The sequence below is a fragment of the Colletotrichum tamarilloi genome, assembly GCF_030869305.1.
Source record: "Colletotrichum tamarilloi strain Tom-12 chromosome Unknown Scaffold_25.1, whole genome shotgun sequence".
Lineage (NCBI taxonomy): Eukaryota > Fungi > Ascomycota > Sordariomycetes > Glomerellales > Glomerellaceae > Colletotrichum > Colletotrichum tamarilloi.
Window position 1 is genome coordinate 134,031 of NW_026849408.1, and position 26,180 is coordinate 160,210.

Consider the following 26,180-nt stretch of genomic DNA (forward strand, 5'->3'; position numbering starts at 1 on the left):
ATTCGAGGTCCAGCCGCTAACATCCCTGCTTGCATCAGCGGAGCAACATATTTTCCGAGCACCCAGAGGAACTGCACTCCAGGTCTATCCGAACTTTTTTGAAGCTTCGTGTTGGCCGGGTCCCAGTCGCGCAGAAAGCTAAAGTCGACGAACGTGAGAGACCAGCAATTGGACCGACAAACGAGGTCCGACTGTCTCTCTGTCCAACGACAACAAAAGATTTCAAACCCTCATCAATCAAAAGATGAGTCGCACATTGCTGCGCTCCGTCCTGGAGCTCAGGACACCCATCACGCGCCTCCCGCCGACCTTCCTCCTCCCGATCCACGCCCGCCGCTTCAACTCCACGGCACCCATCATTGAGCCCGCCGCAGCCGCACAAGATGCGCCTCCCGTCGGCGCGCAAGCCTCCTCAATAGCACAACAGGCCGCCGCCGGCGCCGCCCAGACGTCGACGCCGTCCGCAACGACCCCGATCTCCGAATCCGTGCAGGCGGCGCTGCCCTTCCTAGCGGCCCAGCCCAACCACTACATCACCTTCCACATCCATGGACGCCCGTACCTCGTCCAGCCCGGCGATAGCGTCCGCCTGCCCTTCAAGATGCCTGGCGTCGTGCCTGGCGACGTCCTCCGCCTCAACCGTGCCTCGGTCATCGGTAGCAGAGATTACACCCTCAAGGGCTCACCCTTCATCGACGAGCGGGTATACGAGTGCCGTGCCGTGGTGACGGGCACGGAGAGCGAGCCGATGAGAATGAAGGAGAAGACGAAAAGGAGGCAGCGGAAAGTGAAGACGGTCAAGAGCAAGCACCGCTACACAATGCTGACGATTAGCGAGCTTAAGATCAATGCGCCTGAGGAGATTGAGGCTTAAGAGGCAGGGCTGGGGGGTGTGCAAGCTTGTTCGAGTATGAATCAGGAATAGTAGGCCATGGATCGTATGATTTCATGTCCTTGTATTGTTCCCCGTCGGGGCTGTACCAATAGACAAATAAATACATTCACGTCATATGGGATTGGGGACTTTGATGGTCGCCGAAAATGTTGAAGCCAAGAGGCTGTAGTACAATTGATAAGACGCATTGTCTAGGTCTGCGTCTCCAGAAAAAACGTGCCCAATCATGGGGGAAGGCCGAAGCCTAGGGAATCAATATTGAAAACAGTGGTGGGGAAGAAACTGCACGAAGCAGTTGAACAAGAAGTAAAACAAACAGCCCAAGAAACTCCGAGCTATGGATATTCCGATGATCATTAAACCCAAGTAATGTCTCCATGACGCCTGATCCAACAACAATGCTCATACGCTTTCATCATCTGCTTGGATTCGTTGCTTTTTTGACGCTGGTCCAGTAAGCCGACGGCCACACAGACATGGCCTCCGCATCTGTCGGCATGCGTTCTCGACACCTTGAGACAACGCTCTGGATGATTCTACCAAGCAGCTCTTCGTCAATGGGAAGCGCCTTTTCGCTCATCTCATTGGGGTATAGGAAAGGATCGGTCTCGTGAAGGAGTTCTTCACATGAAGGTCGCATGTCGACGTCACGGTTGAGACACCGCCTCAAGGTTCGCAGCAGAGAAGGAGGTACTGGAACTCCACCCATGGCCCTGGACGGGAATTCAATGTCGTGGTCCCAGTTGATGATGGCTTGGCACTTTGCCATTTGATTGCTGATGTGGCCAAAGGGAGGCATTCCGTAGACCAGTTGGTACAGAATACACCCGAGAGACCAGACATCGCTCGGCTTTCCAACTTTCATCAGCTTGGGTCGTCCAGGAACTCGGCCGCCTCGAGGCGCATTGGAATCTAGGAGCGACTCGGGCGACATGTAATTCGGTGTGCCCACTTGCGTTTCGCGGTGAACGTTGACAGTCTCATCTGTTCGAATTGCATTGGCAATACCGAAATCGATGAGTTTCAAGCGACCCTTGACAAGGACGAAATTGGCTGGTTTGAGATCGGAGTGCACGATTTCGGACTGGTGTACCGATTGCAGGCACTCCAGCATTTCTTTCCAGTAGAAGCGGACCAAGACCGAATCGAATTTAGGCGATTCGGGATTTTGGCGACTCCTGAGAAGGGTGTGGAGATCCAATTCGCCCATTTCCATAAGCTGAGTACGAGTTAGCCATGCCACCACGATCCAACGGAGGATGACTTACTAAAGTGAGCATTTTCTTTTCACTGTTCATCTCGTAGTCGAAAAGGTTGATGACTCGTTCATTGCCTCTCAGCTTGCCAAGTAGGTCGATTTCGCCCTTGTAGCCCCGGACGGTCAACTCGTCCGCATTCTCCAGCGATACTCTTTTCAGTGCAAACATTGCTCCGTTTTCGGCAGTAACACGGTAGACCTTAGCGCTACCGCCCCGGCCCAGACAGTCGAGCCTTGTGTAGGACTTTCCGTTGACACGGAGGATATTTCGCCTTTGCTTGCCTTGAGTAGTTGTCGCTGCGCCTGCGGATGTGGTGGCAGCATCAAGAACAGACATCTTAGGCGGAGGCGGAGGAGCGGCTCGGCGCGGAGTGTTGTTGGCCAGGGAAGCCAGAGGCTTGCGCTCAGGAGATGCCGCGGGTCTTTGTTGAGCAGCCTCGGGGTTGATCGAACGCCTGACTACTTTTTCCATGACCATTTCGGCAGGCTTGATGGCGGTAGGCCTCGTACTTCGTACTATAGACACTGGTTCATTCTCCTGATCGTGGGAGGAGGGAACTTGAGGGCGCGGCGCAGGCAACCTGTAATGAATCTCTTCTGGCTCGTCTCTTTCTTGGGGAGAATGGCGCGCAGAAGAAGGGGCCGGTGGTTCAGCATACGACGTAGGCCTGCGATGCGTTGCTCTGGAAGGATCGCTCAATGCGACTGGACTGCCTGATGACATTTGTCTGCCGTTGCCATAGAAGGATGATGCCACGTCGTTCTCCATGTCTGCGCCGTGTCCATCGTGATATTGGCTCGAGATCAGACCCTCGCCATCGCCATCGCCATTAGCCTCCGCCTCCTCCTCACTCTGCCTTCTGCGCCCACGTCGAGCGGGGCCGCTCAAGAAGCTTCCAGGAATCTTGCCTACTCGCTTGACGCGCATTGAGCCCTGCAGTGCGAGATTGTCCTCAGCCTTGGTGGTTCTTCCAGCATTGGAGGCTTGTCGGGACACACTGCCAGGGTTAACACCGGCGGCGTGGCGTGCTACTGTGAATGGCTCCTCCGGGTGGTCCTGTTCCATGTGGGAACCTGAACGCCTAGAATGACTGGATGAGTTGGTGAGGCGACTTCTATTGCCAGACGAGCCAGCAGCAATCCGGACGACGCGAATACCTTGGGCTGGTGTGTTGACATCTTGGGGCGGGTCATTCTTCTCATCCGAGGATTGGTTTCGGCTCTCTGGCCGACTTCTAGATTGGGGACGTTGGTTGGTTGATCGGGACAGCGAGGTAGACCTCCTCTTGGCGGGACGCATCTGGCCAAGGCTTTTGGGCGTATTGCTGAGTCTCACAACTCTTTTCCGCACAGGGCTATTCTCTCTGCTCTGTAGCGGCGACGTGGGTTTTGTTGACCTTGTGTCGTACGCTTGGGCACTTCCCGATCGGAGGGACCTTCTCTCCTCCGTTGCAGAGCTCGTAGACGCGGCAAGGTTACTGACGCGGCGACGTGTTCTAGGCGGTGAAGCTGCTCGTTGCGGTTCAGGGCCGCTTCCATCGTTGAGAAGTGCCTTGGTGAGGGCACTGAGCTTCATAGGCACGGGTATCTCGTCATCGGAGCTATCGTGCATGGCGTACTGCTGCGAGTCTGCCTTTTTTGAGAGCGCGGGTGCAGCGGCGGTCGCATGAACAGGGTTGGATTCGCTTCGATTGAGATGTGGACGAGAGGGCAGCCTCCTGAGGCCTTGTCGTACGGACGTTTTTCGTGACAGGCCGGTTCCGGCGGTGCCCAGCGGCGTGGGAGAGGCTGTCGACATTTCGAGCTGGTGGGATAGTTTGTTGTTCCAATTTTGCGCAACGGGGGGCTGGGAATTAGTGGCGCGAATCTCCACGTCTCGACGGCCAAACACCTTCCGCCAGAAAGAAAGGGATTGATTTTGGCGATTGAACACTGTTTTACGTGTCAAATGTGCCCATGATCCGAAAGATTGCAAATGGAGGAGAAATTAGTTTATGCGGCGCGTCACTAGCATCTTGTATGTCGGAGGGATGTGTCGATTCCTTGTCAATTGAGGACGTTCCCAGTATTTGGGGCTAGCAGGGGTCGGCCAATGAGAAATCAAGACCGGGGGATGTTGTTGTCGGAGCAACGATGGGCTGAACAGCAAAGCGTAAGGCGACACATTCATCGTTGGGCACATGGAATTTGAGCTTGGGACTAGACGCTGAGTCTTGCCTGAGGCCACAACAAGTCTCTAATGCCTGCAGCCTACCTTCCATCTTTAAGTTGATGTAATCCCCATGCAAGGCGGCAAGGTATCTTTTCGCTTAAGATATACCGAGCGAGACCAGTCACAGCTTTCGGTCTTGGGTTTTCAAAAATGGTTGCGCCCGATTTACGTGCATCTTGTCGCGAACATGTTGCCCCACATGAAGCGGACTTTGAGCTTCGTAGCATTATGACGAGAGCGCTAACATTCAAAGCTCGAGTTGACATGCATTTGTTTCACTCACTAGTCAATCAGGGGGAAGCACACGATAAATCATTTCGGGCAACATTGTTCAAAGAACCAGCGAGCTTTTTATTTGACCGAACCTAGCAGGTGTTCCTACACAAACGTGTGCCGAAGCCCAACCCAAGAGAGATTTCCCCATGTCAATGACTTGTGAAAACGTCGGCCGATTGCTGCGTATATTCTTCGATGAGGCGAGGGCGTGAGAGGGGTATTTAGTCGAAGAGACCGAATCCCATGTCCTCGTCGGACTCCTCCTTCTCCTCCTCCTTCTCCTCCTTGGGGGCGTCCTCAGCGGCACCACCGGCAGCAGCACCGCCGGAAGCAGCGGCGGCACCACCAGCGCCACCAGAGGGAACAGAGGCAAGCTTGCTGGAGCCCTCAGCGATGAGCTGTGTACCTTGTTAGCATCTACATCCTTTGCGCCTATCGCGATCAAAGTCGTAACGAACCTCGTTGATGTCCTTGCCCTCAAGCTCGGAGATGAGCTTGTTCAGGCGCTCGTCATCAGCCTCAATACCGACGGACTCAAGGACGGCCTTGACATCCTTGGCAGAGGGGGAGGTGTTGCCACCGAGGCCGAGGAGGAGGAAAGCGGCGAGGTGCTTCATCTTGAATGATTTTCTGCGACGAACGATTGTTAGAAAAGAGGGATCGTTATTTTTTGCGCCGGCGTCGAGAATATGAAGAACGATTGGCGACGAGATGGAGATCAAGCGTAGAGAAGAAGGGGGAAAACTCACTGTTTGTCGTAAAGAACACGAGAGGTCAATCAATTTAACCGCGAAGTTGGGCGGAGACTGAATCTTCGAGTCTTGGGAGATTTTCGCGTGGTTGTTGAGATTCGGATGGTTGTCGGAAATGGAACTTTTTTTTCGTTTTGTGAGCCAGAGGGTGCGGGACCCTACCTTAGGGCGGGGAGGGCGGTCGGTGGCTGGGATAGCCGACTAAAAACCTCACAAGCCACACTTGTCCTGTCTTTGGCTTCTCCAGCCACACTCAAGACCCCCCTACATCTGCTCGGCCCGTGGGCCACTGACAGCCTTCTGAATTCTACCAACAGAAATCGACCGAGAGCCCAGCGTCAAAGCGCCAAGGGCCCAGTGGATCTCACTCCACCGGAATCGGAGCCACTCCAGCTTCCGGATAGGCTAACGGATTGGACCACAGTCCAAGGAACCTAAGATAGGTGGACGGTACTGGAAGGACGGTACCAGTGATTCCACCCCCCAGGCCAACATATATAAACTTGCCGACTCCAACGCCACTTCCTTTTGTCCCCTACACCCAACTTTCGATTTTAACGACCGTCGGGTGTTTGTGCTGTGCGCTTCGCGACCGCCTTCTTATTTTTCGCGATTTTTCCTCATTTTTTCTCTACCGTTTCTCGTCTCCCAGACCCGACGGACACGCCCGCGTGTTCAGTCTTTTGAGAGGGGGCCGCTGAAGCGCAGAAACTTGAGTTCTCGTACTTTCCACACTGATGACTCAAGCGTCCGCCTGATGCATCCTGACGGCCGCTGCAAGCAACATAGACACTTGCTTGACGATATTTGGCTTTAGCAGTCCGTCACCATGCCTGTAAGTGCTCTGGAGATGCGACGACACGTTTTAGCGACTTCTGGGGCAGGGCTGACGACGGGTGGTTCACAGATTGGAGATCTCCTCGCCCAAATAAGTGGCGATAAGTCACAGAGCACATCGCCAGCTCCATCGAGGCCAGCCCTCCCGCCCCCGAAACGGAAAGCCGACGACGACCTTCGCAGCACCGTCTCGAACAAGCTTCCGCGAACAAGCACAAACGGTGCCAGCTCGTCTGCACCCCCCAGATCTGCAGATGCTCAGAGACCCGCACGGCCTGCGGAGAAGTCTTCGACAACAACCACTGGCTATCGAGGCAGCGCCGGACGACCATCCGATCGATCCACGTCTGCGCCTAGGCCTGTCGGAAATGGCACGACGTCCGCCAAATCCAGCTCTTCCGGCGCCAGGCCGGTGAATGGCTCGGGCACGTCTAGGGTGACATCGACACTGCCTAGTCGACCATCTCCGTCAGCTCCTGCCGCGGCACCGAAAGGTGCACCGCCAAAGAAGGGATCTTTCGCCGAGATCATGGCACGGGCTCAACAGGCTCAGACCAAGCTGGGCCAAGTCGGCAAGATTCAGCACAAGCCGGTGGAAAAGGTGTTTACGAAGAAAGAGCGGGAGGAGATGAAGAAGGATTTTAAGAAGGACCCTAAGGGCGCAGCGAGGCCAGTGTCGAAATTCCAGGGTACCTCAAGGCCGTCTTCGGCTCCGCCTTCACGTAATGGGGTCAGTGCAATCGGATCAAGCGCCAGCCGTAACGGAACCGCCGACAGAGCGAGAGACCCCAGGGCCGGCGTAAAGGCACGCGCGGCTGCCGCCGAGGAAGAGCAGCAGAAGAAGCTCAAGAAAGCCGCCGTCGCTACCACAGGATATACGGGCACCGCCCGCCCGAAACCCGGAGCTACCTCGGCAAAGAAGAAGCCGGCACCAGGAGGCGCTCTCCTCAACTCCCGACCCGCCCCGCGGTACGGCGGCTCCGCGAAACGCTCACGTTACGACGAGGAAGGGGAGGAGGAATTCGACGACTTTATCGAGTACGACGAAGACGAGGAAGACGATCGCGGCCCCCGGTACCACTACGACTCTGATGGGTCTTCAGACATGGAGGCCGGCATGGATGACGTGTGGGACGAGGAAGCGGCGGCTGAGCGCGCGGCCCGCCGCGAGGATATCGAACAGGAGCGGCTCGAGAAGCGTCTCAAGGCCGAAAAGGAGGAGCGCAAGCGCAGATTCTACGAAGAGCAGCGACGACGCTAGGTTTTCTTTTCCCCAATCATCCCCATCACCCAATCTCTCCCATCATCTTTTATCAATAGGGATTTTGGATCTGGCACTACTGAGGTATTTGCACCGGTACAGGCGCGGCTCAGCATCACATTAGCGAAGGCGTTCATTCTGAACTTCAAGTTTGATTTGTCATTATTATTATGGGATATTACTACACTCCACGGCCAGTCTCTTTTGGCCTCTTTTCGTAAATCATCACACAGGGAACAGGTAGATACGTGCCACGGCTCAATAATACCTCGGCCACCATCAAGTACTAGCCTAATGTTATTACGTCTGTATTTGTTGACTGGCCAAACCTGAAAGTTTTAATCTCAACATGGCAACCAAGTCCTTTCTGGAACCCACGAGAAGCGAGACTTGGCAGGTCCATAGGCAAGACCTTTAAAGCATAATCACGTAAAACTTTCGTTGAATCACCACGAACCGAGGTTTCCAAGACGTAAGATTTATTCTTTATTGACTAAAATTGAATTTGCACCAAGACGCCGAAATGTGAACCCATTGCAGTTTTCCGTTCTATAAGCCCGATGCAAAGCCCTCCTTGAGGTACCAGGTACAGCCAAACCGGACTACAGTCAGTCCTAAACTCCTCTGGAAAGTTCCGAAGCGAATAACTCAAAGCCATTTCATGGAGCTACTCAGCCCCTTTCCTCCAGCCGGAAACTCCGACGGTTTTGAACTCATCAGACTGGTAAATAGAAGGTGCGCCATGCCGTCGTGTCTCCAGCCTCGTCCCCTTTGAATTGATAAAACGATCTTACACGCGATCTGGGATCGCAACTTTGCAGATGAAGCCCTGGAAGGTAACCGACGCAAACAAAAAAACCGAGATGTCAAAGCTGGAGTCGTCTGAGTGCGGTAAAAATCAAGGAAACGGGGGCTGGCATAAAATTGGTGATGTGATCCTCCTGACCATGCTCTTTCCACGCCCAATCTCTTTGATGTGGCTTAAAATTCGATCAGATATGAAACATGAACATCGCTGCTAGTTCGAATCGCTGCGTCAGGACGACTTCTCTGCCATAGCGAGAGACCTGTTGCATGATTCGAGGTCGCCATACTCAGGCAGACCGCTCAAAAAAGAACCGAAGCACACTTCAAGCGGAAGCAGTGCAGAGTTGGAGTATTTGGGTAAGACTCCGGCTTTGGCCGTTGATGGTAGCCATCTAAGGGAGATCTTCCGACTTGAGACCTGAGTTCCCATATCCACTCAAGTTCCAGCCTTTGTATCGAACCGTAGATCCGCCTGCAGAAGGAGGCGGTTTGTGGGGAGGAAGCCCGTGATGCTTCATAGGCGGCGCTGGGAGAGAAGCAGGTGCCGCAGGGAGACTGCTGGGGTGCTGGCGGGACTGAGAATGGGAGGTCTGTGACCCAGTGTGCCCGTTGGTGCCATCAGGCTGATCTTCAGGCTTCATCAGGCCTTTCTCCCGCAGATATTGAATTGATTGAAGAACAGTAAGGTCCTCTTGGTCCTTGTCGTTCAAGATCAAGCGCTGCTGGATGGTGAGGTGGCCATTGTTCATCTCTCTCTCCTTCATGGCTGCCTCCCTAACAGCAGGATCATGTACGAAGCGGCACTTGCCCTTCTTGCCGCAAGTACCTCCCGTAGAGTAGTACTTGCAATGCTTTGAAATGTCTGCTTTTTTTGCAGGAGGGGGTGGAGGGGGGGCCGGCTGAACACGACTTGACGCGACTTCTGGCTCATCGTCTTCAGACTTGATGTCAATGGAGGGGCTGTCTCTCATCTCATCGCCCTCGTCTTGCTGTTCACGCTTGCGCTTGATAGACGATTCAACCTTTTCCAGTTGTCTCCTGAGCTTGCTGGCGAGATTCTCCTCCTTCTCCAGACTGGAATGGATCTTATTGCCACTTCCTTGCGTGGTCTCGGCAGACTTCTTGGCCTTGACACGCGCAGCCGTGGGGAAGCGCTTCTTCCGCTCGGCAATGTATGAAGCGACATCAGTCACCCTACGAGACGGTTAGATAGAGCAAAATCTGACATGGCCATCCGACTTACTGTAGTGCATCTGCTCCTATCAACTTGCGAAGCGTCTCCTCTTCCATCTCATCGTCTTCCGACTCCGAGTCTTGGCCAGGTGTAAGACCAAGGGTGTTAGTCTTACGCTTCTTCTTCTTACCCGAGGCAGCATTGTCGTGCTTATCATGCTTGTGGTGGAATCCACCGTCTTGTCGGTTGTTATGATTGTGATTGTGATTGTTGTTACCCTGTTGACGATGACGACCCCTGTCGTTGCCGTGAAACGAGCCACGGCCACGTGGGTTGCCACCACGATGACCACCACGACCTCGACCGGCCTGTCCATCATGTTTGTAGTACGGCTCCTGTGGAGGAATCGCTGCGTGAGGTGCCGGAGGAGGGGCATGATATGGATATTGAGGTGGAGCTTGGTATTGGACGGATTGCGCGCGTGGATCGGCATACGGCTGGCCATATCCACCATTCGCTTGATGGTGAACTCCTTCACCACCGTAGGCTACTGGAGCAGGCGTGGCCATGTTAGGACCTCGGGAGCCGCCTCGATCGTTTCCGTAACCGCCTCGGCCGCGACCAGCGCCGTAGGGACCTTGAGCGTGGGGTTCGTGTCCAGCCCACGGCTGGCCAGCGGTATACGGTGCAGGAGCGGGATACGGTTGGGCGTAGGGTTGCTGCTGTGGTTGTTGCGGCTGCTGTGGCCCGTAGGCTGGCTGGTGAGATGGCGGCTGAGGATGTTGTGGGTGTTGAGGATGTTGTGGGTGTTGAGGATGAGCGTAGACCTGGGGAGCGTAGTTCGGATGGTAGTTGGAAGTCGACAAAGGCGTAGGAGCGTGAGCGCCATGCTGGGCGGCGCCATGTCCGTGGTCTTGATGCCACTGCTGCTGAGGAGGGTAGTTGCTGCCAGCAGGTTGTTGCTGCTGGGCGGGATATCCTGGGCTATGTTGAGGGTATGGCTGCTGGCGGGGATATTCGTACTGAGGCTGATGGGCCGGGGGGTACTCTGGGCGACCATTTGATGGATAACCAGCACGCCCGCCACGGGCAGCATGAGCACCTCCGCCTCGTGAATGCTGTTGGTAAGCGCCGCCGTGATGCCCATATCCAGGATGGCTAGCCTGGGCAGCCGGAGGCGGAGGTGGTGGGGGACCGTAGTTGTAGCCCGACATGTTGGCTCGAGGACGACGACGCGTTCTTACTATCTTCGCAGTCGAGTTGCCAAAGAGCGTTCGGGGGTTTTGAAGAAAGGAACCGTGAAAAAGTGCAGGAAACGCAGTGTTCGATTGCAACGACCTTGACGATTTGTGCACCAATCTTTATTTGCAAGAGTAGCAGGGATGGTTCAAAATTCGATCAACGTAGCAGAAAGCAGTATTGCCTTTTCGAAAGTAGCGTGTTCTATGCAGAGAGCACCAGTTTGAGAAAAGAAGAAAGGCGGCCGACCTGTAAAGATTGAGGTGATGAAGGAAGGGAAGCGAAAGGCTCTAGGATGGAAGAGACGGCTGGACGCAGTTTCCCTGACCTGACGCGAAGGTGAGGCGAGTGCGTGGAGCCCCTAGGACTTGAGCTTTCGGAGTCGCCCTACAGTCATTTCGGGTCCCGCAATAACAATTCCAGCGGGTTGCGACAGAGGCGCGCCGCCTGGACAGACCTCGAGCCACTAAAACGTGGTGGGCCATAGGGATACACATGCACCCTGCAACCGCTAAGGCTAAACTCAACGTAGAGGGCGGTAAGAGTCAATCTGCTTCCCAAGACCAAAGCGCCCCGCGATTTTGCCGATTTTGCGATCTCACTGAGCGCCGGTACAATACACTGAACCACGACTCGAAAGACCCAAACACGACCTTCCAGAGGCGTTGAGGGGACGGACGATGATACCGGATCAATAATATATTTTACCCGGGATCTTTCTGGTCTACAATCCGCCGTCTCGAAGACAAAGCGCTCAACATGTTCATCCTAGTAAGACTCAAAAACTCACAAATTTCACCTGAGTGTGTCACTAACACAAAGGACCCAATCAAGACCAAGATTGCGGATCTGGTCGAAATCGCACCAGAAGACTTCCGCAAGAAGAGCAAAGCCGCCATTGAGGACAACATCAATGCGAAGTACGCCAACAAGGTCATACAGAAAATTGGTCTTTGCATCTGCCTCTACGATCTTTTGTGGACCTCTGAGGGCCTCATCGGCCATGGCACAGGCCTCGTCAACGTCAATGGTAATTCCACGAGCTCAAGCCCATCAAACTTTTTTTTAAATCATCTTTAACAAACGCGGCAGTGGAGTTCAGACTCATCGTCTTCAGACCCTTCAAGGGCGAAGTCATGATTGGAAGAATTAGAAGTTCGACGCCGGCCGGCATCAACCTGAGAACCGACTTCTTTGACGATATCTTCATCCCCTTTGATGAGCTTCCCGAAGGTGCCGAGTTGTACGTGCCGCCACACCTGCCTTGTCACCTTGATGCCTCACTAACACGACTCTAGCAACCACTCAGAGCAGCTATGGATCTGGAACATTGAGGACGACAGACTCTTCTATGATAATCACGAAATGGTCAGATTCCAGGTCATCGATGAAGAGTGGCACGACCAGACACCCGCAGGACCAAGCCAGGGCGAAGAGGCTGCTCCGCCCAAGCCGCCGTACAAGGTGAAGGGCACCATGGCCATGGAGGGTCTCGGCGTATGCCTCTGGTGGGACGGACAGGGCGGCGAATAGCCTTCAGATGGCTCCTGAAATCTCACAAGCGTGATTCAGACATGGAAAGGGCCCCGAGGCGTACGGATGGGCGCGGATTTTGTGTATTGTTCTACAATTCTATGACTTGATACCCGCAAGCAGTCTGGATTCCACATCATCCAAAACAGAGTAGTGGTCGACGACGGCAATGTTCTCCGCCTCGCCCTTGAACTGCTTGTCGGGGTCGACACCGGGTCCAAACATCTGAGGGGCACCAGCGGCACCTCCCATCTGCCCCATTTGCTGGGCCATCTGGCTGGCAGCTTAATGATGTCAGTATGCTGGAAGGGCAAGGCTAAGATAGTTTCAGACTTACCGTTGTCGCTTCCCAAGATGAAAACGAAGACAGACTGCAGACCAAAGATGCAGAGGAAGTACCAGGAGATACTGGACATCCAGCGGGGATCCATGTCCTTGGTCGCCACACCCGCCTGAAGCATGCTCTTGAACTTGATGGTGATAGGGAAGGGCAGTTTCACTAAGACAGTCAGCAGCCGCACAAAGTCCTGATATTGATCATGCAAAACATACTAATGACGTATCCGCTGAAGAAGGCGTTGATCCAGCTCATGATCAACGTGTTGGGAATAATCATGGCCATGTTATTCTTCATCATCCCCATCATCCCGTCCATCGCGCCAGGGTCGGTAAGCGGATTCGCGGGCGGCTGGCCCTTCTGATCCGGGTTCTTCAAGTACGCGCCGGACTCGTACGCCGCGACGAGCGCATCGCGGCGGGCCTCAAAGGACTTCTTGGAGAGGACGTGGTGGTTGGTGCGGACCGTGACGCCATGCATCAGGCTGCGCTGCTCCTTGAGCGCGGGCTTGTCGAGCTTCTTGGGTGCGGTGGCGAGCAGAACCGTGGCATAGTGACGCAGGATGCCGGTCAAGACCATGACCACCGTGATCGGGAATAGGATCCAGTAACTGTCGGGGTTGTGAGGTCAGCATACGCGGTTGCAACTGAGGACGGGCAAGGCGGGACTTTGCGTACAGGAGCTGGGGATCCCGATGGATCGTCTGCACCGGGACTTGGGCCATTCTGGGCTTGTATATGACGGTTAGAGCCGGGCAATGGTGTATCAGAGACGGTAACGGCGCTCGTCGTTGCGATGCAGCCAGGTGGTTGAGAGCTCCGCCTGCATCAATGTAATCTGGTGGAGTTGGATGTCTGTATCGAGTGGGAGCTTCCTCGGGTGCTTGTTTCGCCGAGCTTCCGAAAGACCACCTTCCACTTTCACCTCTCCCCACGGACGGGACTTCGCACAAGGGTCCAAGCTGTCCTAGACTCCTAGCTCCGAAAGCCAGGCTGGAGGTTACAAGCCAAACTATCACAACTCCACGCCTGCCCGCCTCACGCACAGCTGTCAAGTCTACTCGAAAGAAGAATCCCGAAAACTGAAGTAGACAAAATGTCTTCCGAAAAAATTACGGTCCATAATCTGGCCGGTATGCACTTCCCTTCACCCTTCTATGGCCCTGCGCTAGGCCTAGCTATCGCATCACACTAACACAAGCTCCTCCCCCCAGACCTGAAGAATACCTCGGACGATGCTCTCCCCAACTACCTCAACTCTCTCAAATTCACCCAGTCCCATGCGCTCACCGATGTCCGCCTCGCGCTCGGCTACTCAGCATTTTTGATTGCGGGCGCATGTTTCCTCTGGGATTATAAGCTCGGCTTCGACAGCACAAAGTACTACACGGCCGCCGCCGTGGTCCTCTACTCGATCCTCAACGGCGCTCTTACGCTATGGATCTGGTTGAAGGAGGCAGGCACCGTGTATGAGGGCACATCACCCTCAGGCGAGAAGGTAAGGCCACTTTGCTTTCTTTCGTGCCCTCTCAGCAGCTAGCTGCATGTGCTCCCAGGACATGGACAAACCTTGACTTACACGCCCGCGAAACAGGTCAACATCGCGACATCCACAAAGAAGAACGTACCGACCTACAACATGAAGATCACCCTGACCTCGAAGAACGGCGAAAATAAAGTCATCAACCTCTCACAACCCTTCAACCAGTGGTTCGACTCACAAGGCCGCTTCGTCGCGGTTCCCTTCCAGGAGATCCTCGCTACCAACATCCCCGTCGTCGGCAAGCTTGACCCCAAGCGTATCACATCCGCCTCCCAGGGATACTCGACTGATGTCCTCGACGCGCTGTACGCGGAGAGCACTGCGACGGGGAGCGGCGCGGAGGCGGCCAAGGGTGGCAGCAAGAGACGCAAGGCATAGACAGGGCCGGACTGGAGGTGGTTTGGACTTGTTACCGCATGGGGCTTGCCAATAAACTTTTTTGTGTAAATTACGGATAATTGGAACCGTCAAAAGCATGGTGTCTGTGTTTTTGCTTAGTATATTGCTTCAACGTGCTACAATCGCACCATCTATGCCTTGGTGATAATTATCATTATTCGCTCCATTCCTCGGCCGGCTTATGCTCTGGACAGCATTCATGCGCAGCAACCAAAGTGTCTCTGGTGAAATCATTGCAATGCCTTGTGTGATTTTTATCTCATTAAACTGGATGCTGGTCGTCTAATACTGATGATCCATTGGACCTCCAAACGCCTCGCCATGCCACCAACCCTCACCATCATGCAAGTCCGCCGAATACCTCGTCTCCCACTCTCTGTTCCAACACATGAGTCGCTGCCCTCCTATACTAACAAACCATCACTTTCGTGCCTCGACCAAAGCCAATTCAAACTCGACTGATCCATGACAAAAGCGCAAAGCCATCACCTCGTGTTCAACTCATTCTTTCGAAACTACTTCAAGCTCTGAAAGTCAACATACGTCAGTTGACCTCGTCCCAAGCCTTACGAGACTTGAGGGCAGCCTCTCTGACCATTCGCGACTCGTCTCCAGAGGCCTGAGCCAACAAGCGCTTGGCCTGGGACGCCGAGTCGAGGAGATGGCGATGCTCAAAGTTGGGCGGCAGTTGCCCGATGAGACGAACGACCAAGGCCCGGCATTGCGCTTCCTGGAATCCGGAACGGTCAAAGGGCACGTAATTCTCCGGCATCCAGGTGTTGTCTTCGCCGGCTTGCGTCGTGTCTCTTCTAAAGATCGACAGGGAGGCATCAATGATGCTCTTGAGGAATGGTTGCATGCGTCTGGGCGAGTTCTCCGTGACGGCCACCAAGATCTGGAGACCGGCTGCTACATCTGCGCTAGCCGGCAGATTGCGGATCGCGCAGAGAATGATTCGGATAAGATCCTCCGTGTCGTCCTCGTAGTGCGCGTACTTGATGTGCCTGACTGCTCTCAAGACTGCAATGCTATAATTGGCCGCAACAAGCATGTCATCCTTGCTGTTCGAGCCGGCAGGCCAAGCCTTGGGCAGCATGGGCTTGACCAACTCGTAGTAGGCCCTCTGCACCCAGAGCTTTTTAAGCTGGCCGTAGAACTCGGGCTTTGCGAAGTCCAGGTCACTGAAGATGAAATCCATGCTGCGAGCAAGCGTGTGGCCAATCTTCTTATTACCAGGACCTTGAGTTATAGCCGTGAGAACATTCTTGAGAGCGTTACCAGTGTAGCGTCGGAGAATGCCGACTACAATCGCGTATACAGGCCTTGCCAGAGCTGCTCTGAGGTCGTTGGGGCTGTTTCCAGCCACCACATTCTCCTCATGGTCGAGGTAGCCAGTGATTTGCTCCAGCTGGTCAGACAGTCTCTCTTCGCTGACAACGAAGTTCATTTGATATTCCATAATCTGGACGATATCGTTCAAATTCTCAACCTTGTATTTGTTGGCGATGACGCACAGAATAGCCGTAACGACTTGCCGGCACTTTGGCGAGTCTGAGTGGTCTCTGGTGAGAAGGCCAGCAATCAAGATCTGGTGTGCGGTTCCTCTTTCAACCTAGAACAGAGTGTTAGCAAAGCTTCCTTGGTCTTGATGCAACGGTTATCTTACCAAACGCTCGACTGTGGTTGGATGGAAAGCTTGAATAATGCCCAAGGAGAGGATGACAGTACGGCCGTGGCTGAAACCACTGATGGGGAACTGGGGAGGATCTCTCATGTTGTAAGGAGTCTGCGGAAGACCCATGGTCCGCAGCATGGCCGCTCGCAACTCACTATTGTTCCAGCTGTGGGTCTCGGTGGGATTAGGATGGCGATACTGGTCGGTTCCACGGAAGAGTGTTACGACTTCTTCGTTCAGAAGCAGGTTGGTCTGCTGGTATTCGCTCATGTGCTGGATAGTGAACATCGCAATATTCGAGAGGCGGTGCAAGTAGGCATCCTCTTCATTCTTGTCTTCCGGATCCTTCTTGCCAAAGTCGTCGCTCAAGGCAAGTGAAAGCTCGGAATTGTCGGCATAACTGATGATCTTGGTGGCCCGTCTGTAGAGCTGTCGAGTGACGTACAGATTGATCAAGGCGAAATCTCCTTGAAGATTGTCAACTTCCTTGCTCTCGTCCGTCCCTGACGTCGAGACGATCTGGTCGTCAGGGAGGCGTGGCAGATTAGGGAAACGGTTTGCCACGTAGCTAACCCAGTTGTCGTCGAATCGCGTGTCGCTGAAGTTGTTTTTGACGGGCAAGTTGATGAGTTCTTTGGCTCCTTCCTTGAACTGAATCATGGCCGAGAATATGTAAGTAGCAATGACCGACCAAATCTTCGGGTCAGCTTTGGCGTCCTGCATCTTGTAGAGGTTAACCAGAAGCGCTTGCATGAAGTATGTGTAGTGTTTGAGCTTCTCAGAGCGAGGAGATTCGGAGCAAAAGACGTAGGTCAGTCTAGCGAGATTGTGCCTGAGAACATTGTGCATGCTGTCCAAGTTGTTGGCCGAAGGGGAAGCACTGTACGCGTCACAGACTCGGAAGCATGTGTCGATGAGCATGGGTTGCGCCGGCGGGTGTGCCATCGTAGCCTTTTGTAAAGCAATAGCAGCCTCGTCGGATATCTTGAGTTGATTCTTGTCCTTCGCCGGTTCGTCAGGGGCTTGAAGCGCAAGAGTTGCTAGGTTGTCGCAAATTTCGTTTAGTGTTTCTTCTGGAAGCATCGGCTGGTTCGACTGTCCAATTTGAGCTGCTCTCTGACATACCATCAACCCCAGACCTTTGGTTGCCTGTTGACCGATGGTGATATCTTCGGGTTGCGCAGTATCTTGTAGAGCTTTTTGGAAGAGAGGCAGGTACGTCTGCTTGTAGATGGGGGCAAGTAGCGGCTCGGTAGATTTGAAGGCCTCGGCGTCCTCGACACTCAGCTCCACGCCTCCTCCAATTAGGGCTAACCGCAACTCGAGTAGAGAATTCAGCAGAATCAGGAGATTCTTCGTGTGGTCAGGTGACTTTGTGTGGCGGAGATTCTCCTTGATATGGGTCACAGACGGGGAGATCATGAGTGCAAAGGCAGCTGGCTTTGCGCTGTGGATGGAGATCAAAAGCTTTCCTGAGGCTGCCGTGTAGATCGGGTTTGACAGGTCCTCCAAGCAGTCTCTCTGAACAGTCAGGGCATAATCCCTGAGCTCGTCACCGGTAAGTCTCTTGGCGACTGTTCGAATGACTTCCAAGGTGGCATTGATGGTGTCCTCGATCTCCCCATTGCGGACTTCATACTTGAGACTGTCCCAAATCTTGTTGGTAAAGGGGGCGACTCCTTGCTGAACATGTTCATAGCCGCTCAGACATGCGGTCATGGTCTTGAGGATGTCAACCTACAGCAGTGTCAGCACAGGTATAAATGACATAGTCCAAGGAAGAACACAAACCTTGACGTTGACACTGACACTGTCCGGCTGGTCTAGCCTGCTAAGGAGGTATGGAATAGCCTTGTCAGCGACACGATGATGTGCCGAAAAGCAAGCCCTCAAGGCCAATTTGAGATCATCCGCTGTGATTCCCGAAGGATGCTGTGATGTCCTTAACGATATGGGGAAGTATGCTGAAAAGATACTGAAAATCTCATCCACGACCTCCGGTGCAGGGGAATAGTCTGAAAGAAAGACCTTCAGAATCTTGAACCAAGTCATCAGACACTTAGGGTCTCGCTCATTGCGACATAGTTGCAAAAGATCCGTGATGAAGCCCGAGGTTGTGCCGTGTTGGTACTGCAAGTCGTTTGCTACATCCGGGTTGGTGATAAGATGGTCCAGAAGTTCATATACTGTTGCACGGGTTTCTGCGACCTGGGACTTGAAATCATCACCAAGGCTGCACACACTCTGGATAATGTCGTTTCCCTTTTGTGGCTGGAAAGTCTTCATGCCAGCAGTTCGGTCAAGAGCCTTCGCAGCGGGCATAATGCCAGCCTTGTGGTCGACCTTGAACATGCTTCCAAAAAAAGCCACCAGGAGGTTGGCTGAGAATGCGGCGTTAGCAATGAGCCTTTGAGTACACATGCCTTCGGCCTTACTTACTTTGATCGGCTTTGAGGAATGCGGGATCCAGATGCTCAAGAGTCCCTGCTAGAAAACTCAAAGCTAAAGAAGGTGTCATAGTCAGTAATCGTCTTTATTCCAATACGGTCTTTACTCCTGTACCTTTGGACCGTGCAATGACATCACCATCGCCATCATCCTGGTCTTCATTTGCGCTGGGCATCCAGGGTCGAATAGATTCTACCCATCTTGCAACTGGATTGCTAGGTCTGGGTGCTGACTGGATCTCTGGGGTCATGTCAGCTGTTTGCATGGTTGGTGAAAGGGTAGGAATGGCCATATACAGACCCGAAGCTGCCTCCTGTGTGATTGCTGTTTGTCTCTCAGTATCGTCGCTGAGCACGAACTCGAGTGCAAGTTTCCGAAAATCGGCCATGATAGTCGTGAATTGCGATGAAATCAAAAGCGTCTAATGGTAGTTTCGATTGCCCAATGTATGTTGCTGTATCGAAGTCCACTTCGCGTAGTGTGAAGATGGGTGGATGCCAAGCTGGTACTGTCTAGATGCAATCGGAAAGGTGTTGTAGTAAGAAGTTGTGAGATATTCCGTCGTTCCTTCTCATGTGCTTCCAAAGTTGACCCCGCGCCTGCTCAAAATGCGTCCCGAAAGAGTGAAAGAGAGGCAAGACGTGCTCCTCTCATGCAAATTGCTTGTCTAGATATCCAATTTCATGAACGTGGTAGTCGCTTTAGATTGGGGGGGAAATGGTGGTTTGGCGAATAGTCCGCTGGGTATTTGTCAGTTGCCGATACTGGGCTTCATACCACCGAAAGCCGGTGATGAGTTGTGAGATAATTACTCAGGCTTGCTGGGTTGTTGGTGGGGGATATCTCAATTGAGAAGGCGGTGTAGCACTTATCGTCATTATCGCGGTATGGAGGAACCAATCTCCGGTGGATAGACCTTTTTGGGCTTAGCGTTAATTGTCAACTTATCTTTACCGGTTCGCCATTTCAAGGTATTTGTTGTCTCTGGTCATAAACTGGCTTGCTTTGAGGAAGAGCTTTACACTCGTGATTATTCTTGAGCTGTTTAGTCGCTGCGATCTGCTCTCTGTCAATGCTTTCAGCCTGGAGCGGAATTGCAACAGATGGGAGCGGTAGTGAGCTAGTCTTAATTGGGTAAGAGGGTATGGAGGGGTAACACAGACGGGACTGCGCAAGGGCCGCGGGGTCCTGTTCCAGCGAACGGAGGAAAAAAAAATTTGGACGTCGAAGTCGGAGCGTGCCCCTCCAAAAGACTCGGAGCCATTCAGCTTCACTTGATTAACCTTTCTTCACTTTCACTGCCCCAATAACGCGTCAAAATTCGGATTTCGAATCCTGATCAACTGCCACTCCTATAAGCGCCGATATATTGGCTGTCTTTGCCAGTTAGTCTTCTCTCCTCCACTCCCGATATGCTCTACAACGCGGCATCGCGGGGTCGGAGGTGGTGGGGCTTTCCCAAGTACTAATTCGGGGATAGAAGCCGACGGGCAACTCACTCCAACCACATATGTGAGTGACAGTTCTGTCAGCCGAGACTGAGAGACCCGACTAACAATGCTGTCAAGCCGCGTGTATCAAAACTGGAGTTTGCCTCCCTTTCATAAAAGATGGCCTCCAACGAAGCTGTGCCCAAGACCTGCAAGGTCATTCTGGCCGATACCATCGCCAAGCGTCTCCTGACTGAGGTTCACGAGACCCTCGCCAAGGTGCAGGGCAACGGCGCCTCCAAGCCGACCTTGGCGGCGTTCCTGGCAAACGACGATCCGGCTGCATTGCAGTATGCTGAGTGGTCTAAGAAGACCTGCGTCGAAAAGTAGGCGAAAAACAAACCCTTTGTCGCTGCAAAGACAAGTTGTCTCTGTGTGACAAGACGTGTATAAAAAATGAGCAAAAATTGGATGCAAAAGGTAGCTGACGAGACGGTGTTCACCCCCCTTTCCAGCGGCTTCGACTTTGACCTGCGCCGTGTCGACAAGGAGCAGCTCGAGGAAAAGATCACCGAGGCCAACGAGGACGACAAGGTCGACAGCATCATCGTCTACTACCCCATCTTCCCCGGCAACCCGCTCCAGGACAAGTACATCCAGGAGACAGTCTCCCTGGCAAAGGACGTCGAGGGCCTCTGCCACCAGCATATCTTCAACATGTACCACAACGTCCGCTTCCTGGACCCGCCCCACAACCTGAGAAAGTCCATCCTCCCCTGCACGCCCCTCGCCGTCGTCAAGATCCTCGAGCACCTCCAGATCTACAACCCCATCCTGGCCTACGGCAACCGCCTCTTTGGCAAGACAATCACCGTCATCAACAGGTCCGAAGTCAACGGCCGACCCCTGGCCGCCCTGCTCGCCAACGACGGCGCCACCGTCTACTCGGTCGACATCACCGGCGTCCAGCTCTTCACTCGCGGCAAGGGCATCAAGCAGATCCGCCACCAGGTCGAGAACAAGGAGGGCTGGGGCCTGGAGCAGGTCCTCCCCCTCAGCGACGTCATCATCGGCGGCGTCCCCAGCGAAAAGTACAAGATCTCGACCGACCTCATTCGCGAGGGTGCCGTCTGCATCAACTTCTCCTCCCACCGCAACTTTGACGCGCCCACCGTCAAGGAGAAGGCGGCCATCTACGTCCCGTCAGTTGGCAAGGTCACCATTGCGTGCCTTTTGAGAAACTTGGTAGTAAGTGAACTAAATGAACACGGCGAACCAGAAACCATATCCCTGACTTTTCACAGCGCCTCATCGCCAACCGTCCCACGACCAAGGACAACGGCAATGAAGATGCCTCAACTGCGCAGGCTAGAAGCGAGGCGTTCACTGAGGGCTAAATCAGCGTGCCGCATTGCCCACCGGCAAGATGGGATATGAAGAGGCACATGGGTTGTCGACTAAAAGCATTGTGGACTGTTTATACGTGGTCAGCCATACGGGAGGATCACTGGAATTTGCGTTGAGGGCTGGCGAAAAGATACAGAAAAAAGCATAGACTATTGGGCATATATCCGGACATTTTGAGACGACAAGATAGAAAAAAACAAAGGCACGCGCGCTTACCCGTGTCACAATTGAGGGAGTTGGAACATGGCATGTCGTCTATTTGCTTCTTTGCATAACATGGTCAAGTCAGACATGATGCCACCCACTTGTGGATATTCATGCTGTTCGCGACAAGGCGGCTGCTATCAGACGCATTGCTGGACGGGGCCTGAGACATAGAAAGGGACCGGGCCCAGGCCCTCGGGAACATCATCTGGAGACATTCCAGCATCCCAAATATGCGGAGCAAAAGCATCAAGCACGCCACAACAGGCCACACGACGAATGCCTAGACCTTTGTGACTTCCTAGTCATTACCAGAGGTTGCCGCCGGCGCGGTGGCCGAGTAGGGCTCTCGGGGAATATGTCATCTCTTTGATTGGAAAGGGACAGAGCCCTAAAACCCCAAGACCGATCGAGATAGGCGACGAGATCCGGGCGCAACGCCTTGTCGACCGGTGCGTTGGGCAGGAGATTTAACATTCGAAGCTATTGACTTATGCCATCGTAAATGAGATTGGGAAAAGCCTTTCATCGACAATCACGAACCTCCTCTCATTGAAATTGCAGACTATGAGCATAAGGTAGTGTGGAGAATAGGTTCGCGGCTTGCCAGTGCCAGATTCTTCCGCAAGTTCCCCCGCGCTCGGGATGCCCGTCCCGTCCATGGGAAGGCATGGTCCAGTAGTTTGAGCGTGGCAAGGATGCCGCTGGTTTGAGGTTACGACGGATCGCTGGATTCACCCAAGATTTGGGATGTGATGGTTGGCGTCGAGATTGGTTCGGCGACTAGAGTCAATGCAAAGCAGGAGAGAAAATTTTGTTAGATAGACGAGCACGATATATCTGACCTGTAGTAAGAATATACCGGGCGATGCCTGTGTTAAGTTAAAGATGCATGGCGTCACTACAGACGGGAAGCCGTGAGGTCGGGAGACTGGTGGGAGAGACGCGTCGGCGCGCAACAGAGTGGCAGCGGGAGTGGGAGTGCTGAGGTGCCATTGGCATCCCATCTTCCGAGTCGTTCTCTCATTCTGGCTCCTATCGGCCTAGGCGCGTTACAGGCAAATTCAGCCCAGGGTGAAATGCAACACAGTGCATCCGACGAATGGCATAGCTGAAGAAAGGCTGGAAGCGCAACCCCGTAATATATTGTCATGAGATGGACGCGCCGATGTTCGTGCTCGACTATGCAGTACCAATATTCCAGAAACCGCGAGGAATTTGGCAAGTTTGGGTCGGTTGTTCGATCGCTGATTCAGTACGGCGTGCTGGTGCCCCGCCCGCATCCAACGGTCTGGTAGTTCACATGGATGCCTTAATAATAGGCCGCTAGAACTTGAGAGGAGCCTCAGGGTCAACTGAGACTGTCCCTTGAAATCGGAGGAAAGCTTCAGATCATTGCCAAAGTAGGCCAGTAGATGAGGAGTCCGAGGCCAATATCTCCACAGCTACAAATCCATCAGCGAGGTTGTGATGAAGCTTAACCGTGGTGGGATGGGTTCGTCTTAAATGGAGATTCGACGGCCTTCTGCTCGATCAGTAGCGGATTCCCGCGGTGCGTCCACAAATGGAACGAGAGGCGGTCGAGATGTCCTGGGAGGGTAGCCAGGCAGGTCAGGGTTCTGCATGCGGAAGGCTGATGAATTGCCGAGATTTGCGTGAACGTCCCAAGACTCCACCACCGTGCGAGTGCGGTTTTCTCTCGAAGGTGCCCGTGCCCGTGCTTGCCCAGTACGGATACCTGTGCAAGCCGTTGGACGTACGGATACCTGTGCAAGCCGTTGGACCTGCGAAGGGACTTGGAAGGAAGAAAGGAAGGAGGCAGCAGAGAATTATTTGTACCTGGCACCTGCTTCCTTTCTTCAAATTTGTTTACGGATACTTTGGAATTCGTACCTTCCCATCGTAACCGAAGGTACCTAAGCACCTAAGGTGGAAGGCGCCAGGGCCGGGACTGTTTCTTTCCTTGACGCAGCTCCGCTTCTCGTGCACCAACTTCCCTGCCAAGCCCACTTCCACCTGCTGGCCAATGCTTGGGAGGAACCGGGGGCCCCAGTGTCTTAAGGGCAAGTTCAATCTTCGGGTCCAATCATCCTGGCAGTTTCAACTTTCAAGCCAGGCACCGCAGGGCAGCACCTGCAGGAAAGCAACCGCAGAAAAGGAACCACGCTTGTCCCAACAGGGGCAACTTAGTACGCCCGGTTCAGCAACGTCAGGAACACTGCGAGGTGCGAATGACGAATTACATACGAACCCATGGAAGCAGCGCTGTTGACGCTTCGCATTGGTGCTTCCGACTGGACAGCCCAGGCCCCGAGGAAGAAGCAAGGCCCCATGGAAGTTTCCGACTGCTAACGCTGCTGGGAATGGAAGAGAAAGGAACGAGACCCGCACACGACCGCACACGACCGCCCACGCCGCCATCGAGACCCTCCCATGTGCAGCGATACTGCTCTAGCAAGCCACCGCGGGCTAGGGTCGAAGCGGCCGGTCCAGGGGGGCAGACCAACTGCGAACCAGGTTGTGAACTTGCGCGAGCATTGGTCTCCTTCTCTGTTGGAGCAAGAGATTTGAAAATTTTACGAACGAAAGGGCTGCTGGACATGGGGAATGCCTGTCCCCTGTCTTAGCTATTTCGCGAATTAAGAGACGCGGGAAGAAGATGATGACTTGACCAGAAGCGAGACATCAGGCAATGGGGCCAGACCAGGATGCTCTAATACTGCGTACCTTACACTATGAAGAGAGGGACAGACATAATGAGTATCAGATGCCACGCGACATCTGCAGTTGACGGCCCAGAGAAGCCCCTTTGACGGGCATTGCTCTTCCTGTCAGTGTCACTTGCGCGTCTACGGATGCTAATTATTCTGTATCGTTACTTTGTAGACTACGAACAAACCCACGGGCTTTCCGTACCACGCACTTGGTCCTCACTCAGTCAGCTCGCCGATCAACAAGCCAAGACCGTTCTCGGCAGCTGGCTACTGCAGCACAAGTACGAATACATTATTACTTTTCCCTTCCGGCTCGGCCCAGGTTTCGCCCATCCGCTCTCGTGCACCTCAGCCTGTCATTCCCACACCCGTTCGCTTCCAAGGAAAAAGACCTTACTCGATACTCCGTGCTCTAAAGGTACACATTTCAGCTGCGGCGAAGTGTACTTGTACTCTTGTTGTGTGTAAACTTCAACATACGCAGCACATTTGCTACAAGCGAGCAAGTACCTTACATTGGATTGGACGCATCAACTGCCGCCTCAGGTCTCGAGCCCTCCTGCGATCCTGCTCTGTTCGGCTTGTACTGCGTACTCTCTACGGATACTCCATACGCATATGTACGCATACTCGATCCCTGGGCCGCTCATCTCCCGCAGCCTGTCATCTTATCTTGCTTGCACCGCCAACGCAGATCAGTGAAGGGGAAACGAACTGCAACCACGAGGCATTCACCAGATCCATCTTCCGTCTTTCACCTACACTTCCACTCGTTTTGTACGAATACTTGTGCTTTGCTCCTCCTGCGCCTGCTGCACCTCAGCGAGAGACAGGGCAAGCACTAGAGCACCCGCTGCATGTCTCACAAACATCGGCTCAGTCTCATTGGTCGACTTTCTCGATAATTTCAAACATCCTGCGGGACCCTCCATCGCTTTCGCGCCCCAAAACCACCAGCTGCAACCCCTTAAACTTGGGGCCTGTCGCGACACAGCTGTGCATCATCACCCAACACGCTGCAAGAGGAGGAAAAGAAGGGGAAGAACAGCCGGATTCGCTTACAACGGACGCCGTTTGCTCTTGCATCCTGATTTCTTTCTACGATCGACGATAGACCGGCATTTTGACTTCCTCGTTCCGGCCACCTACCCCGAACACGGCGGCCTGTTTGCTACCTATGCGCTTGCATACGACCAACGACGTCTCTATTCCCGCAAACGGACTCCCACTTGCTGCTACGCTTTCTACACTCAGCGCCCGCAAAAGCCACCACGCAATCTCGCATATCTACGGCAGTGCCCCGACCAAATCACCTCTTGACGACCTCTCCGGCGTTTCTCGATCAACCTGCACTTCTGCCTCGAACCCCGCCAAAACTTCCGCGATTTGCTTGCAGCTCGTTTAGCTTCATCTGGTCTGATTGTAAACCTGACAACCAGCTCGACCCTGGAAACCAACTCTTAATCCATCCGAATCACGACCGGACGGGCCACGGGCCAAGCAAACGTGGGCAGCGTTTTTGACTTTGCCCGAAACCTTGCCCAGATGCCTTCGTCCTGACTGTTGCTTATTGTTTACAAAGAGTGACTGTCCATTGAGGTTCTTGCGCCTCTGAAGGTTTACCGGTTAATTGCAGCTAGCCCCGTTGGGAACCGACTCGCTTTGTGTCGCTAGACTCCACGGCCGCTGCAACAACAATCAACGTCTTGCAGCTTAGATCATACAACGCGCAGGAGGCTGCACAAACGCAACCTGAGTCGTTTGCAACCGATTCTGCCAT

At 53.7% G+C, this 26,180-nt stretch overlaps 13 protein-coding genes across 13 annotated transcripts; 7 read left to right on the forward strand and 6 right to left on the reverse strand.

The window, feature by feature from the left end:
- Positions 1–244: 244 nt before the first annotated feature.
- Positions 245–874, forward strand: CTAM01_07749 (uncharacterized protein; the record flags this gene model as incomplete). Its single annotated transcript, XM_060523770.1, has 1 exon — positions 245–874. The coding sequence occupies one exon, from the start codon at positions 245–247 to the stop codon at positions 872–874; it is 630 nt and encodes a 209-aa protein (XP_060381517.1).
- Positions 875–1,310: 436 nt separating this feature from the next.
- Positions 1,311–4,167, reverse strand: CTAM01_07750 (uncharacterized protein; the record flags this gene model as incomplete). The annotated part of the gene is made up of 3 exons (XM_060523771.1): positions 1,311–2,114; positions 2,164–3,999; positions 4,162–4,167. The coding sequence occupies 3 exons, from the start codon at positions 4,165–4,167 to the stop codon at positions 1,311–1,313; spliced, it is 2,646 nt and encodes an 881-aa protein (XP_060381518.1).
- Positions 4,168–4,862: 695 nt separating this feature from the next.
- On the reverse strand, positions 4,863–5,258 carry CTAM01_07751 (60S acidic ribosomal protein P2; the record flags this gene model as incomplete). Its single annotated transcript, XM_060523772.1, has 2 exons — positions 4,863–5,039; positions 5,100–5,258. The coding sequence occupies 2 exons, from the start codon at positions 5,256–5,258 to the stop codon at positions 4,863–4,865; spliced, it is 336 nt and encodes a 111-aa protein (XP_060381519.1).
- A 964-nt stretch (positions 5,259–6,222) lies between these two features.
- On the forward strand, positions 6,223–7,491 carry CTAM01_07752 (uncharacterized protein; the record flags this gene model as incomplete). The annotated part of the gene is made up of 1 exon (XM_060523773.1): positions 6,223–7,491. One exon carries the CDS (start codon positions 6,223–6,225, stop codon positions 7,489–7,491), a length of 1,269 nt encoding a protein of 422 aa, XP_060381520.1.
- Positions 7,492–8,690: 1,199 nt separating this feature from the next.
- Positions 8,691–10,686, reverse strand: CTAM01_07753 (uncharacterized protein; the record flags this gene model as incomplete). The annotated part of the gene is made up of 2 exons (XM_060523774.1): positions 8,691–9,492; positions 9,542–10,686. The coding sequence occupies 2 exons, from the start codon at positions 10,684–10,686 to the stop codon at positions 8,691–8,693; spliced, it is 1,947 nt and encodes a 648-aa protein (XP_060381521.1).
- Positions 10,687–11,470: 784 nt separating this feature from the next.
- CTAM01_07754 (RNA polymerase III subunit Rpc25) lies at positions 11,471–12,244 on the forward strand (the record flags this gene model as incomplete). The annotated part of the gene is made up of 4 exons (XM_060523775.1): positions 11,471–11,482; positions 11,546–11,741; positions 11,804–11,954; positions 12,010–12,244. The coding sequence occupies 4 exons, from the start codon at positions 11,471–11,473 to the stop codon at positions 12,242–12,244; spliced, it is 594 nt and encodes a 197-aa protein (XP_060381522.1).
- Positions 12,245–12,343: 99 nt separating this feature from the next.
- CTAM01_07755 (uncharacterized protein) lies at positions 12,344–13,305 on the reverse strand (the record flags this gene model as incomplete). The annotated part of the gene is made up of 4 exons (XM_060523776.1): positions 12,344–12,528; positions 12,582–12,743; positions 12,797–13,191; positions 13,259–13,305. The coding sequence occupies 4 exons, from the start codon at positions 13,303–13,305 to the stop codon at positions 12,344–12,346; spliced, it is 789 nt and encodes a 262-aa protein (XP_060381523.1).
- A 371-nt stretch (positions 13,306–13,676) lies between these two features.
- Positions 13,677–14,501, forward strand: CTAM01_07756 (microsomal signal peptidase 25 kDa subunit; the record flags this gene model as incomplete). Its single annotated transcript, XM_060523777.1, has 3 exons — positions 13,677–13,713; positions 13,795–14,078; positions 14,175–14,501. The coding sequence occupies 3 exons, from the start codon at positions 13,677–13,679 to the stop codon at positions 14,499–14,501; spliced, it is 648 nt and encodes a 215-aa protein (XP_060381524.1).
- A 342-nt stretch (positions 14,502–14,843) lies between these two features.
- On the forward strand, positions 14,844–14,984 carry CTAM01_07757 (uncharacterized protein; the record flags this gene model as incomplete). Its single annotated transcript, XM_060523778.1, has 1 exon — positions 14,844–14,984. The coding sequence occupies one exon, from the start codon at positions 14,844–14,846 to the stop codon at positions 14,982–14,984; it is 141 nt and encodes a 46-aa protein (XP_060381525.1).
- Positions 14,985–15,066: 82 nt separating this feature from the next.
- On the reverse strand, positions 15,067–19,033 carry CTAM01_07758 (uncharacterized protein; the record flags this gene model as incomplete). Its single annotated transcript, XM_060523779.1, has 5 exons — positions 15,067–16,134; positions 16,189–17,934; positions 17,989–18,578; positions 18,637–18,699; positions 18,760–19,033. 5 exons carry the CDS (start codon positions 19,031–19,033, stop codon positions 15,067–15,069), a joined length of 3,741 nt encoding a protein of 1,246 aa, XP_060381526.1.
- Positions 19,034–20,255: 1,222 nt separating this feature from the next.
- On the forward strand, positions 20,256–21,472 carry CTAM01_07759 (tetrahydrofolate dehydrogenase/cyclohydrolase; the record flags this gene model as incomplete). The annotated part of the gene is made up of 3 exons (XM_060523780.1): positions 20,256–20,461; positions 20,591–21,323; positions 21,380–21,472. 3 exons carry the CDS (start codon positions 20,256–20,258, stop codon positions 21,470–21,472), a joined length of 1,032 nt encoding a protein of 343 aa, XP_060381527.1.
- Positions 21,473–23,925: 2,453 nt separating this feature from the next.
- CTAM01_07760 (uncharacterized protein) lies at positions 23,926–24,441 on the reverse strand (the record flags this gene model as incomplete). The annotated part of the gene is made up of 2 exons (XM_060523781.1): positions 23,926–24,280; positions 24,419–24,441. 2 exons carry the CDS (start codon positions 24,439–24,441, stop codon positions 23,926–23,928), a joined length of 378 nt encoding a protein of 125 aa, XP_060381528.1.
- A 1,143-nt stretch (positions 24,442–25,584) lies between these two features.
- Positions 25,585–25,923, forward strand: CTAM01_07761 (uncharacterized protein; the record flags this gene model as incomplete). The annotated part of the gene is made up of 1 exon (XM_060523782.1): positions 25,585–25,923. A coding segment is annotated over one exon (339 nt), but the record flags the coding sequence as incomplete, so codon positions are not given.
- Between the last annotated feature and the right edge of the window lie 257 nt (positions 25,924–26,180).